Genomic DNA, 12,381 nt, shown 5'->3' on the forward strand with positions numbered 1-12,381 from the left:
TTCCACTAGTGCAACTATTTAATTGAATCCAACTCTTAAGTGTTTTTGACAGTTTTCATCAATGAAAAAAGCAACTGAGGCAGTGAGTGCATTCATTCACATGCCACAGTAAGTTGTGAGTTAATGGCTTACTGTAAACGTGTCTTCAAACAATCACAATCTGAAGCAAAGGTTTGTTCTTGGCATGCCAATTATGGTTTGAATGGACAAACCACAACTCCTAGTTCAAATGTAATGCTAAACTGCTGTGGCTAGCAGGGAGGAGCTAAGCAGGAACCACCTGCCTGCTCACAGTAAACCATTAAGCCACGGCTTACCGTGACATGTCAATGCACCCGTTGTGTGTAGCACAGCTGTTACACCAAAACAAAAACACACTACTGCAAGCAATGAGCCGAACAACTTTTTGCTAAGGTACAAGGTTGCCAAAATATGCATGCACACTTACCTTTACCATTTATTGTTAATGCAGATGCAATGGTAGCTGTTACTGGCACAGGTAATTGTGGCACTAATGGGTGTATTCTTGGTCTGCTGCCCATCCTAGCCCGTTCTTCTCCAGGTCCTAATAAAGCTCCAACAGGTTTCTCTGCTGCCACTTCCGGTGCTACAGAATCCTCCTGATCTTGTTCAATGCGGTCCAGCTTATCCGGGCTTTCACTTTGAAAGCCATCCACTGCTGTCCGACTCTTGATAGGACTTTTGGGCACAAGAATTTTGATACCTGACTTTGCAAGGTCCATGTTTTTTCTACTGGAAAGAGGAGTGTTGTTTTTCCGAAACTTCTGCGCTGCAAACAACTGATTGTTTTTTGATTCATGGTCCTTTCCAATAACTAAGGACTTTGGGGTCTTTGAAAAAGAACTATTAGTAGATCTAGAAATTTGCTTTCTTGCATTATTTGGAGATGTCCTATTTGTCCTTGTTAATGTGCTTTCTTTTTGCTTTTCGTTGTGATGCCTGTTGAATTCATGTATATATTCCTCACAATTCACAAGGTGCTGTTCGGGCTCCCACGTGTCATCTTCACTCTCGTAGCCTTTCCACCGCACTAAATATTCCGTTTTCCCCTTCTTGTTTTTCCTTTTATCAACAATTTTCTCTACCTGTTGGAAGAAAGATTACAGATGGCGATGAAGACTTGCTTGTGAAAGCTTTAAAATGTACATGTGAAATACACGATGAACTACTTGCAGTAATATACTCAATAAAACAGCTGTTACTTTGCATATGCAGTAGAATCGTGCCCTTTAAATGCCGGCAATTAACTATACCTCTGCTTGTTACTCTATGAGATCAAAGAACCTGAAACTTAAACATCTTCCAATTATTTTGTATGTACTGAAAGTGAACAACTTGTTGTCATGGTGATGAGTAAAAGAAAAATTGTGCCATGGCCACATGTTTAATTTGTTATCATGTGCACTGCTATGCTCCGTGAGCTTCAGTCACACAATGAAAATTACTATACCCATTGAACACCACTCTGTCACACAAAGTAACCATGATTCATGTCATTTAATGAGGTAGCTCATGGTTTTTGATGGAAAGAACAACTAGCAGAAGACAAGAGCTTTTATCCTTGGCAACAACATGCTTTGGAAAATCCTTGGACAAGTCACATCCCCATTATCTAATCTGTTAAAAAAGAAGGGAAAATGAGATTGCAATGAGAAATTCAAGGCTTCATATGGGTTCTTTACATTCTTTCATCATTCCTCTCCCCCTACACACACTGACTCTTTCTCCTGTAAGATAAAGGAGGTAAAATTTATTAAAGCTATAGGGATGTATAGCGTGGAATTGTGCTAGGAGAAAGCTAACACATCCCTCTTCCTTTACAAACTACAATCCCTTCCACTGCCTCAAAAACTGCTTCCGGGGACTGCAGTAGATCGAAAGGACTTCCAAAAGTTAGCTGCTTCATCTTATTGAGCAGAAACACTTTTTATTAGTGCAAAGCCTCCACTGACTACAACCCCATAGCATTTAACTCTAAGTATTGTGTCAACGTATTACAGGAAACAAAATATTTCTCATTTTTAACTTGAAAACCCTATGGCTAAAGACATGATCACTTATATCATGCAAACCATTTTAAATTGAAGTTAGTAGCAAAAAATAAAAGTTTATACTGACTTATTATTCAAATGCCAAATATGTTCTCTCTCCCTCACACACAGTGGCTTCCTTTGCATGTTACAATAAATTAAATTTGTCTTAAACCACACTGAGCATTCTTTGAATATAATGTATGATGGCCTGGTTCAAATGTCATGCTATATAACAATACTTTCAAAGTGTGGCAGGGGTTATTGTTTTTGTTTGTTACCATGTTATGTATTTTTGTGTTTTTATATTGCAAACCGCCTGTAGTCCTCAGATGAAGGGTGGTATACAAGTCTGATGAATAACTAAAATAACAATGCTAAGCCACAGTTTGTATTAAACAATGGTTTTAAATGATTTTAAATTATTGTACCCCTTCCTCCTTATGCTGGTCTGCAACCATAATAAAGTGTTGATTGATTGATTGATTGATGGTTTAATCACAGAAATGTCTCCCTGCCCTGCAGGTTGTGTGCAGGGGAATGTTTGTGAATTAGCAGGTGCGTATGGATGGCAGTGTTTTAATTCACCACCAGTATGTGGTGGCTCTCAACCACTTTCCCCTGGGGTTATGGAGCTGCCACAGGTTCCCCACCCTGTAGTCCTTCATCTTCAGGACCATGGCCTGAATCAATTCCCGCTGAAATGGAGCTCTTACGAGAGATGTCCCCAATGGATTACCACAAATAACAAGTACTATTATCCCATCCATAAAGGAACAAGCATATGTGCTTTCCAAAGCATCTTCAACAAAACAGATTTCTCGCAATGTTCAAGACCAAAGTCCTATTTCTATAGTCACTCTGCATTGCAAAAGAATACAGCAACAAAATCGTTTCCAGTAGATAAAAACATGTTGAGAGAGTGTCATCTAATCTAAGTTTCATTTTGGGCAATGGCTAGATCTGCGCAAGTGTATGTATAAATATATATGCCTCTGGGGAAAATTTAGATATTGTATGGAAATGGATGTGCACACATATTTTCACAATATGTATTTGTGAGTATCTTAATAAAACCAGAATGCATTGTCAAGAGAGAGGGATCTAACATAATGGATACTATAATAGAATACTGAAAGAAAACAAACACAGAGGGGACATTAGTTTACTCGGCATGCGCTTTGGATTCAAAAAAGTAAAAATTACAATGCAGCAGTTAATTCTAAATGGATTCAAAACAGCAAATGTAGATCTCTCAATTTTCCAAAGATGGAGGCGAAAGGAGTAAAGGATGGCATCCACTACATTCTACTCACAGTAGACCTATTGAAATTAATGAACCTAAATTAGGTATGTTCATAATTTCAATGGGTCTACTCTATGACTCATGTTGGATACAACACTAATAACATTTCAATGACTTAGGAAACAAGACCTCTTGTTTGGGCACGAGCCAAAAGTAGATCAGAATGCACTACTAGATCAGAAGATGATCTTCAATGGTTTGACTCCCAACAGAAACAGCAAAAGTACTTTTCTTCCTCAAAATTGGGCTATAAAATCTCTAATCTGTTGCAACCCAGATGTCAATTTGTACTTGTATAAGCAAGTCATCCCTTTGTATGACTCATGAGACACTGCAACCAGCCAACTGCTCATTTTTCTTCCATAGACACCCACCATATATCTCCTATGCAAAAGAATCAAACATAAAAGAAACAAATCTTATCCAAACAGGAAGAAAGTTCTCCCAGGTTTTTTTGTTTGTTTTGTTTTAAATTACAGCACAAATTTCTAAGAACATCTCAATCTCAAGTTGTAGAATAGAACATCTTAACCCCAAGAATGAAACAAAAATGTATATATTTTACACTCTGTTTATAAAGAATAGGCTCACAACCCACACATTTCCAAGGGAATCCATTTTGGTCAGAGAGGATGAAATAAATACATTGGTACAGCCTATCAGGAAATTCAGCATCTGAGCATCGTGAAAGATAGGTTAACATGCAGAGAATATCCAAAGTGTGGGATTTACAAAATGCGAGAAGAGTGAAGGAAATACATAATAATAATAATAATAATACATAATAATAATACTACACAAATTGAAGCAGTTGAGATCTCTTAGGTAATAGGATACTGATATATATGTGCAGTGCAGTGAACATACTTTTTTGCACAAATAAAGGTAGTGTTGCATCTGTATGTTGCGCAATTAACAAGAGCAAAGCACAAATAGAAGATATACTGCACCTACTTAAGATATATCTAAATGCTAATTTGTTAAGATGGTATTTCTACAGTTGCATTACATGAACCCATAGCCTTTTCTACTGGGAAGTCCTAATTCACAGTTACTAGTGCTGAAATTCTTCATGATTGCATCTAAAGTATTAACTTCTTACCAGTTTGTTTGAAGAACCTGAAAAAATATACTAGCTTGCTAATAGGCAAGTACAGTGGTACCTTGGTTTACGAACTTAATCTGTTCCGGAAGTTCATTCTTAAACCAAAACTGTTCTTAAACCGAGGCATGCTTTCCCTAATGAGGTCTCCTGCCGCCAGTGCCCTTCCACCATTCGGATTCCATTCTTAGGCCGAGGTAAAGTTCTCAAACCAAGACACTATTTCCAGTTTTGTGGCGTTTGTAAACCAAATTGTTCTTAAACCAGACTGTTCTTAAACCGAGGTACCACTGTACCTGTGATTCAGTGATGGCCATGAAGGAGGGAAAGCCCTTTCTCGTCACCGGCACACCACATTTCAAAGCTAGTCACACAGGCAGGTAGCCAAGACTCACCTCTTCTCCACCAGCCTGCTCACTCACCTGTATGGACTTTCTGGTCCTAATGGCTACCAGACAAGTTATTAACTGTAAAGCTGAGCTTACAAAGAAAAAAATGTTTTGCCTGCTTTGTGACACTTTTCAGCATTCAAAACGTTTCCTTATAGTATTGGCTCATAGGTAAAATGTGTAAGGCCATCAAAATCTAATGTGAACACAAAATATATTGAACAACCAATTTGGTAAAGTCAAGCAAATAAATAGGGGAAAGTGTGTGTGTGTGTGTGTGTGTGTGTGTGTGTGTAAAATTTATCTGTTTTTCAGATGTGGTAGTATAAAATTGTAATTCCTGTGCTTCAAAATGTACTTCATACAAGCCTCTATTATTATACTTAGTTTTTCATTTTAAGTGGTTAGCCATTTCTGAAGCAGTCTCATTTCTACACATTTATTTATACTAAAAGCCTCACTGCAACACAAGAGCCTTTTTATGTGAGAACTGTTTGTGGAAATGCTTTGAACTAATTTTTTAACCTAAAAACAAACGAGAAAAGGGTCTTTCCATCCAGGTTTAGGTATTCATCTGATTTCCAGTTGAGGTTTCAAACAAGAAATTGAATATCTAAACTCCAGTATTGTATTTTAAGGCTACACTTATCAACATTTTTTATTTTTGAAATTTTGTTGAAAAGTATTAAGGGAACTTGACAAGAGAAGTCACAGATAAAAGTTTTACTTTACCATACAGTGTATAATTTTGAAAAAGTACTCAAGGGACTCCAAGCTCCAGTTTCAAATGAGTCCCTCCCATCAAGGACTTCTCTATATTTAGCTCCTGTACACGAACACAATGTCTTAAGACTTAGTTCTTATGCATATACATCTGGGAAACCAGTTCAACCCCTTACAACTGCTCCCAATCCAATCAGCAAAATTCAGCATACACATCCTTAGAAATCTAGGTTGAAAAAAAGCTACAAACCGATTTCTCTACATTTGCTATCAATTCAGTAGCGGTCATTTATATATTTATTACATTTAAATCACATCTTTCTAAAAACATTTGTATTCAAAGCAGATACATTATAATAGAATTTAACTACACCTAAACACAATAAAAAAGTATATTAGAGCTACAATTTGAAATTACAAAGCAGATAATGCAGCAATCTGCTGAAAGCAACTATGAGGTCAGATTAAATCCTTTAGGAAAGGCATTAAAGGTAAAGGGACCCCTGACCATTACGTCCAGTCGTGACAGACTCTGGGGTTGCGGCGCTCATCTCGCTTTCTTGGCCGAAGGAGCCGGCGTACAGCTTCCGGGTCATGTGGCCAGCATGACTAAGCCGCTTCTGGCGAACCAGAGCAGCGCGCAGAAATGCCGTTTACCTTCCCACCGGAGCGGTACCTATTTATCTACTTGCACTCTGACGTGCTTTCGAACTGCTAGGTGGGCACTTTCCCAATTACTGTATCAATGCATTTAAAAAAGGGTCAAACTGCAAATACACAAAGGTGACCTCGCTTTTGTGCAAGGTAAGGGGAAATTCTCTGCTCCCCTGGCTTACTCCAAGGAAAGGAAGGGGGAATTGCTGGTTTGGCCTTGCACTGCTGAGCTACAGTCAATGGAGACCACAGCCATACAGCAACCAAGAACGCCCCAGCCTTACTTGCAACCTTGCAGCTGGAGAGAGCAGCTGTGGTTGCTATGCAACTACGGAACTAATCAGGGATCAACCCCAAGGTTGGGACTCAGGATCAGCTTTTAGAAATGACGGTACAAAATGAAAGCCAAGATGCTTCATATAAAACAATAGGAAAACATTCATGCAGTCTAGTAATGCCACCATAATATTCTATGCACTCCAGTGTACTTTTTAAGATTGGGGCTCTTACAAAGTTTGGACATATAACTGTAGAACAAGTAACACTCTCACACTTATCTTAGTGACTGAGGTTGAAGAATCCAGTAATGGCCAATTTATTACAGATGCACAAGTCACCTGATCTAAGTGCCAATTTGTAAAATCTAACAAACTAAGGGAACATTAGAAATCATTTTGAGATCGAAAACTTAAGGAAGTAATTTTGGCTGCAACATAAAAGGCACCCTCACTTCTGGCTCCAGGATGTGTGTGGTCGTTGTCTCTCCCCCCACCCCCCCGCCCCATAGGTTCCCTTGAATTGTGAGGGCTATCATCTCTCTATTAGCTACTGGGTTACTACTCTCTTAGCACTCCCTCTGGGTTACAGTAGGTCAACCTAACCCATCTCCCAGTGGAAGGGGATGTTGCACATTAGCATAGGCATCAAAGCGTAATTCTGGTCATGCTTTTCAGCTTGGCACCCTTTCCAATCTTCTTCCCCCTGGCACTCCCTAGCTTCTTTGATATTTTCAGCCTAGCTAAAAACCTAAGGGAATGTACAGACTCACACTGCCACTCCTTTCACTCACTATTGGACAATTCAAGTACCCAACAACTTGTTCTGCTTTGAACTAAGAAAGGCTTGCCTATTTTCAGTTCCCACCATTGCCTTTGTCTGCATGGGAACAGATTCAGTCCACAGTTTGTTTTTGAAGAGGAAGCAAAACCCGCAACAGTAGCTTGTTAAAAAGTGACTTCTCTACCCTTGGTATGGGGTCCATGTGTCAAGCTCCCAGGTTTCTCGCTAGTCCCCAAGGAAGAATTCCCCATTCTTCCTCCTATATGAAACAGGTAAATATTTGTGTTTCTAATATATGTGTTCCAAAGGTCTGCACTTTTATTTGCCATGGTTTCTCTCTCCTAACTCTACCAGCTCCTTGTGTTGCGCATACCAGTGTGAGCATGTTGGATGAATGCGTATGTATATGTTTCTGAACTATCAAGGACATGCATTAACAGGACATTTCTGGGCAGAGAAGATTCCCTGCCAACCCACTTACTTCACCAGGTACCTGACCATGTCAAATGTCAATGTGGGCTCTGGGAAGCCAACTTGCAGCACGTGGTCCTCCTTATGTGTGGCCTTTCACTGTGTGAATGCTATCAAAGATAATTTTTTCATAAACCCCCAGTGATAGTGCAGCAGTGGGGGAATTGTAGGCACCAAGCAGGAGCACAACGTACACATAAAATCGAAGCCTTTAACTAACATGTAAATACGCCCTTGCAGACAGTTACGTATGTATAAGGCACATCTCTTTAAATGGATTATTAAGATTCAGAACCATGAGCTTAATTTTAGCTCTAGAGTAGTGTTTCCCAAACTTGGGTCTCCAGCTGTTGTTCAACTACAACTCCCATCATCCCTGACCACTGGTCCTGCTAGCTAGGGATGATGGGAGTTGTTGTCCAACAACAGCTGGAGACCCAAGTTTGGGAAACACTACTCTAGAGGATTGTAGCCAGCGCTTGTGCATTGAGTTCCATTTGCAAAACTGGACTTTCCCCTCTTCTCTCCCTCAAAATCTGCTCTGGAGGGAGAGGATAGGAAAGGAAAGGTCAAATGGACAAGCAGAAGTGTACTGTGCTAGAGGAACAGCAGTGCTGGACACAGCCCTTAGTCTAAAGAATAATTTAACAAGTGAGTAATTTCTCATGAATTGTCCTCTGTTTCAGAGCGAGAATTGCATAGCAACATTTGCACATCTGGTAACAAAGGAATGGGGTGAGCAAGAGTTATAAAACAATTTGAACCCTAAATTGCTTACACTTCTGTTTTTGAGCCTGAATTTCTATGCCTCTTTTGAAATAATGTTAAAATAATTTGAAAATCAATTAACTGTTCTGCGACCCAAGTATATTTGTGACAAAACATTACTTAGGGAGCACTTTAGCATCTCAAATACTAAGCATGAGCTCTGCACTGTTACATGTACTAATGTGGTGAATATTTTTTGTTGCGTTATGAATCAAAGTATTAACACTATTTGAAAGTTTTGAAAAGTCATTGGGAGGTGTATCAAGAAAGATATGATAATTCATATTACACTACTTTATGCGCAGATAACTTTCCTTGGGTTAGGTTACTGTCATTTGGATTTACTCCGGCACTGCTACTCATAAACTTATTTTATTTAAATATTTAGAAAAGCTTTCAAGGTAGAATACAAGAATTATGCGTCTTAGACCAGCCTTCAGCAATCTGGTGCCCTCCAAATGTTTTAGACTACAATTCTCATCAGCCCGTTAGCATGCTCAATTGTCAGGTATTATGGGATGATAGTCCTAAAATCTGGAGGGCACCCAGTTAAGAAAAGACTGTTATTAGTCAAGTGTTTCTCAAACTTTTAATACCTTAGATCACCAAACCAAACTTTCTGATGGCTCCCCACATTTCTACTTTTATATAATAAAATTATGTTTATGTTTTCTCAGGCCATAAAATGCTGGTAGATGAAATGGAAAAGTCAGTAACAGTAGCCTTTCCCTGAAACTAAGGGAGCCAGCAGAAAACCTTATTTTTTATCTCAGTATTTCCCTCCTGCATCTCCATTAATTACAGATTTAAATAAAAAGATGAACACGGCAGATCATGTTTATCGTTAAAAGCTAATTTCAAGCTAAAATTAGAACGATTGTAAGGATTATTTAGGCAAGTAATTTAGCCTCGGTTCCTTTACCAGCACTGTTATCTTAATCATCGTTCATGATTAACCCCAACCCTTCCCATCAATAATATTCCAAATTCATGTACAGAAAAACCCAAAAGAGGCCAAAGGCCAGCTGAGGGACCACTGGAAGTAGCTTGAAGTTGCATTCCACCAGCAGAGAAGAGCTGTGCTTGTGGGCCAGCACTTACACTCCCAGTACAAACCACCCAGTATGTGAGTGGAAAACTCCCTCAGAGAACATATACCACTAGGGTTGTCGCACTGGCCTGAAACAAAGCATTCCGAGGGGGTTTCTGAGGCAACCTTAGTCCTCAAGTCTCCAACATGCCCACAGTGCAGGCTCAAAACTACACCAGTTCTAGAACTTGCACAGTTAATTTCCTTCCCAATTGTGGTGATGGTGTTGATGGAAAATGGAAAAGACAAGTCTGAAAAACCCACCCTGGACCTCTCCCCCTGGCTGGAAGAAGCCAGTGGCAATTTGGATGCAGCAGAGCAGCCTCCACGGTCTTCCTTCAAGCAAAATAGAACTGCAGACTTAGTTATAAAAATGTCTGTCACATAGGGAGGAGGAAAAAGAAAGCACATCGATTCCAATGGTATGGAGCTGTATTCTTCATTGCCCTGAACAATTTTATTTTATTTTAGATACTCACACTTCAACTGTGCGATCTCAAACATAACGGCACTCGTACCAAACGCATTTGACACAAAATCACCACCGCTTCATTATGGCTAAGTAAGAAACAGGGATACCCTTAATATTTAAAGAACTGCAGAGAGTTCTTTCATGAATTACTAAAGAAACCATAACAACCCATGGGGAAACTCATAAATTTGAGTTTATGAAGAGAAAATGCCATAAAATCTATTGGATTCTTTCATTCCATTGTATGTTCCTTTTCCTGGGACAAAGTGCATTTTACTAGGCCCTAGGGGCACACCTGATAACCCATGAATTCCTATTTTGCTAACATGGAGGTGACTGCTGCAGCAGAAGAAGCAATGTCCCAATGAAATGGAATTTTAAAAGCACTGTCCATCACTGCAGGCCACAGTCTCCAAATTATATCACCTCCTAAAAACACGTTCTTGTCTGAATTGTAATTTGGCAATATCTTGCACATGAAGTGAAGCTGCCATGGCTATATTAATAAGCGCTACTCAATTGGCATAAAGTGTTAAATACTGCCTCTCTCACTGATGATGCAACGGAGTGGCAGATGAATAATTTATTAAAAGTAATCGGCAAAATAAATCAAATATTTGCCAAAATAATAGACAATAGATACAGGTGATATGGATAGATCTCTGCTAAGATGCAAAATTTTAAAACCTTTTATAAGGCTGTGTTGCCCAAGGACCAGTTCTGCCACCATTGATGATGTGTGGGGTCCTCACAGATACTCAGCTTGGAAAAGTCTCTATATTGTTTGGATGTCGCTTCGTAAAGGTATCTATCAACCTGCAGAGTTTCCATCAAGACCACTAGCAACCTAAAAGAAGAAGGTAAAACCCTTTGGGCAAGGTAGCTGTTGTGGCACTTCTAAAGTAACAAATCCCTCTCCCATTTTAAGGTGATGAAGTCTCACAATAACACCTGTAAAGGACCCTAAGTAGCGAAAGGCACTTTTTCAGGAAGCACTGCAAATTTGCAAATTTCCACGTAAGAACAATACAGTAAGCGTTATGTCACTCATCAAGGTTTGTACTCTACACCCAAAAGGTGCACCCAACTCCCATTTGGACCCCACACGTTTACACGTAACACCCACAAATGTGGGGTGAACCAAACCCTACTATCACCTTCATGCCCTTTGACTTCCCTTTGACATCTGAAATGCCTTCCCTTTGAAACTGAACTTCTACGTATAGAAGAAAAAACTAACTACACTATCCCCCTGTTCTACGTGGGGGGCTTTGGGAGAACCCAAGGACATTGCAATCAGCTCCCCCCCCCATTAAAGCCTTTTGTATGGATGTTTGAAGAGAACTTAATGCTGAGACCACACACATCAGTAGAGAAGATGGAAGCCCTAGCTACAGTGAATATTTCAAAGAAAGCACTCATGCCCCCTCCCACCCGGAAGAGGTAATGTGTTCTCCCTTCAGATTTGGTTTCTTATTTGCTTGCCTACCTTTCCAAGACTCAGGGACGTGGGTGGCACTGTGGTCTAAACCACTGAGCCTAGGGCTTGCCGATAGGAAGGTCGGCGGTTTGAATCCCTACGACGAGGTGGGCTCCCGTTGCTCGGTCCCAGCTCCTGCCAACCTAGCAGTTCAAAAGCACGTCAAAGTGCAAGTAGATAAATAGGTACCACTCCAGTGGGAAGGTAAACCGTGTTTCCGTGCACTGCTCTGGTTTTGCCAGAAGTGTCTTAGTCATGCTGGCCACATGTCCCAGAAAAACTGTCTGCAGACAAACGCCAGCTCCCTCGGCCAGTAAAGCAAGATGAGCGCCACAACCCCAAAGTCATCCGCAACTGGACTTAACTGTCAGGGGTCCTTCACCTTTTTTAACTTTCCAAGAAGCTACCCATGACAGCTCAAGGAAGTTTACTTACACCTTATTAGGCCTCCTATGCTCCCCATTTGCTCTGGCTCAATCTCCCTCGGCATCTGCCTTGTTTATCTATGGCTTCGATCCAAAGGTGGATAAACTGTGATCTTGTTAAGACTCCAACTTCCATCAGTCTCAGACAGCACGGCCAATAACTAAGGATGATGGGAGCTGGAGTCCACCAACATCTGGGGGTAGGCTTGCTACCCCTGCTTCAATAATTGCAAATTTAATTAAAATGCTGTGTGTAGATTTCCTGTGATTTTTGGAAGATGCCATGGCCTCTGGGCTAGTACAATAAAAGAAATATGACGGTGTATTTCCTATGGCTTGGTTTCTTTAGAGTGACAATAATAGATCTGTAACACAGAGTGGCCCTCTATGT

At 40.1% G+C, this 12,381-nt stretch overlaps 1 protein-coding gene across 2 annotated transcripts in view; it reads right to left on the bottom strand.

The window, feature by feature from the left end:
* The window catches only part of CDYL (chromodomain Y like), a 90,922-nt gene that overhangs the window by 57,104 nt on the left and 21,437 nt on the right, over positions 1 to 12,381 (bottom strand). For both annotated transcript variants that reach the window (XM_083449494.1, XM_083449493.1), the window contains exon 2: positions 449 to 1,106. In XM_083449494.1, the coding sequence (XP_083305620.1) occupies positions 449 to 1,106 (658 nt within the window). The remainder of the gene's footprint in view (positions 1 to 448; positions 1,107 to 12,381) is intronic.

This window comes from Podarcis tiliguerta (genome assembly GCF_965153285.1).
Source record: "Podarcis tiliguerta genome assembly, chromosome: 7".
NCBI lineage: Eukaryota > Metazoa > Chordata > Lepidosauria > Squamata > Lacertidae > Podarcis > Podarcis tiliguerta.